The sequence below is a fragment of the Cynoglossus semilaevis genome, chromosome 10, assembly GCF_000523025.1.
Source record: "Cynoglossus semilaevis isolate Cse_v1.0 chromosome 10, Cse_v1.0, whole genome shotgun sequence".
Taxonomy (NCBI): Eukaryota; Metazoa; Chordata; class Actinopteri; order Pleuronectiformes; family Cynoglossidae; genus Cynoglossus; species Cynoglossus semilaevis.
The window spans coordinates 13291536-13293786 of NC_024316.1; the positions used below are offsets into that span (position 1 = coordinate 13291536).

At 41.6% G+C, this 2251-nt stretch overlaps 1 protein-coding gene across 1 annotated transcript in view; it reads right to left on the minus strand.

The window, feature by feature from the left end:
• Positions 1 to 703: 703 nt before the first annotated feature.
• The window catches only part of hoxc5a (homeobox C5a), a 3855-nt gene continuing 2307 nt past the window's right edge, over positions 704 to 2251 (minus strand). Inside the window, exon 2 of the mRNA XM_008318907.3 lies at positions 704 to 1636. Within this exon, the coding sequence (XP_008317129.1) occupies positions 1428 to 1636 (209 nt within the window). The 3' untranslated portion in view covers positions 704 to 1427. The remainder of the gene's footprint in view (positions 1637 to 2251) is intronic.

Below are 2251 nucleotides of genomic sequence, written 5' to 3' on the forward strand. Positions count from 1 at the left end.
TGTAATGACGGCAGGATTAAAGAGCAGGGCCACGTCATAAATTGACCATATGGCCCCCAACCACGGTGGCGCGTTAGAGTGCGGCCGCAGGAAACCAAAGTTTTGCATTCACGTTGTCTTGTGGTGGACTTTTATCACAGCCCACTGTCTGTGTGTGTCTCTGTGTGTATGTGTATATGTGTGTGTGGGTCTTCCTTTCCCTGACAAAACAGGAAGCAGAGTCTGGCTGTGGTGCTGGTGTGGTGGAAAAGGAGGCAATAAACTTTTATGGGGGCCCTTAAACTTCAGAGCGCGTTTGTGAGTCAATGAAATTCTGTGGATTCTGGGTCAGAGTAGAGAAAGTGTATAGGCAGGAAAAGTTAAAAAAACAAAAAACAAAACAAAAAAAATTACACAATTTTATAATAGTTTAAATCGAACTAGGAATGAATTGAAGGACTCCGGATGTCACTATTTCCTGTCTTTAACTAAAACAACTACAAGGGGAATAGACGTCTATGCTTTTAGCTGTTTTATATATATATATATAAATACATATATATATATATGTATGTATGTATGTATTTTTGTTTTTAGTTTATTTGTTACAATCAACAAACTGGGAAAAACTCATTCAAAGCCGTGTGTAAACCAGACAGAGAGAAACCGTATGTATGTATTATCATCACAGTATTAATATTATTATTATTATTTTTTCCCATCCATACAGTCGCTAAACGGTGTAGATTCACAGAAAAATGACAGAAAAAGAAACAACATGGAGCGAAGTCCGCACTGCACGAGAATTATTAGAGAAAGAAATGAGATAAAAGTCTAAACCTTTTCTGGTTGGAAACCGGTTGAACTTAACGGGAGGAATCATTTCATCATCATCATCATCATCATCATCATCATCATCATCATCAGAACAATATCTTCATTTATTTTCATCTCTTGAATATTTCTAAATGACCAGCTACAGTTGAATCTACAGTTAGTGATGACGTAGTCACGGCGTCCACTCCACTAGTCCTAACTAAACTAACATGAACTATTAGAGGTACGGGTTGTGCAAGGATTCGACCGCAGGACCAGGACCAGGACCATACAGCCCTCACCCCCATTCTACCTTCTCCTCTTTCTCCCCCTTTTCTCTCCCCCATCCTCGTGTCCCCTTCGTGCAGTCAAGTGAGGTTATCATCGCATGGGCAGCAAATTAATTTAAAAATGTAAACCGATTGATCAAAGTGAGCGATATTCGATACATTAGCTCCCAAACTGCAGAGAGTGACACATAATTGGTGATAAAGCACACAGAGCGGTGTCATGATGTCACTGCTGCTCGCGGTTCATCCGGAGGTCAGGCGGCACTCCAGTGTGTGTGTGTGTGTGTTCACCGTGCAGTCAGGGGGCTAGCAGCCGTCTCCAGGTTCACTCAGGGAACACTCTTACTCCTTCACTTTGATCTTTGAGTCCTTCTTCCACTTCATCCGTCTGTTCTGGAACCAGATTTTGATCTGCCTCTCGTTTAGACACAGGGTGTGGGCGATCTCTATGCGCCTGCGGCGGCTCAGGTACCGGTTGAAGTGAAACTCTTTCTCCAGCTCCAGAGTCTGGTAGCGGGTGTAACTGGTCCTGGACCGCTTACCCTCCGATTCTGAAGTGGTATTAAAATGAGTTAGCAGAATGGTAGAGTGGAAAAGAAGGAAAAGAAAGAAAAAAATAAAATAGAATAACAGGATAATAAAAATATTATTACCCCCCAAAAAGACGTTCGTCTGGCCATAAAAGCGCGCGTTACAAGCGGAGAAATGTGAATTTATGAGGCTTTTCACCCTCATTGAATAGATCAAATCTCTTTATATAACCTAATTTAACCCGATATTACTTAGTGTGGATACGTGTAATAAAAATGGATGTGAGCAGATAGGGATGGTTAACTAGATCTAATAAATATACTCGGCTTAAAGGAGGCACCTCCACATCATTTTACATTAAAATACATAAAAAACAGACACCGTGTCTGCGTGTACTGTGTAAAACGAGACATCTGAATGGTGTGTTAGACTCTGCAAACACTGGTCTCGGCCTCGACCGCTGCACAGGACTTGGACAATTACGAGGGAGGAGGAAAAAAAAACAGATGTGGAAATGAGGAGAAGTTGGATCAGAAATGGAAACTGATATTTCCCAGATATTATTTTTTGTCTATTTATAGACTCGGCTCGTGCATGTGCAGGCGTGCTGAGTGAAGCAGCAGGCCTGTGATCTT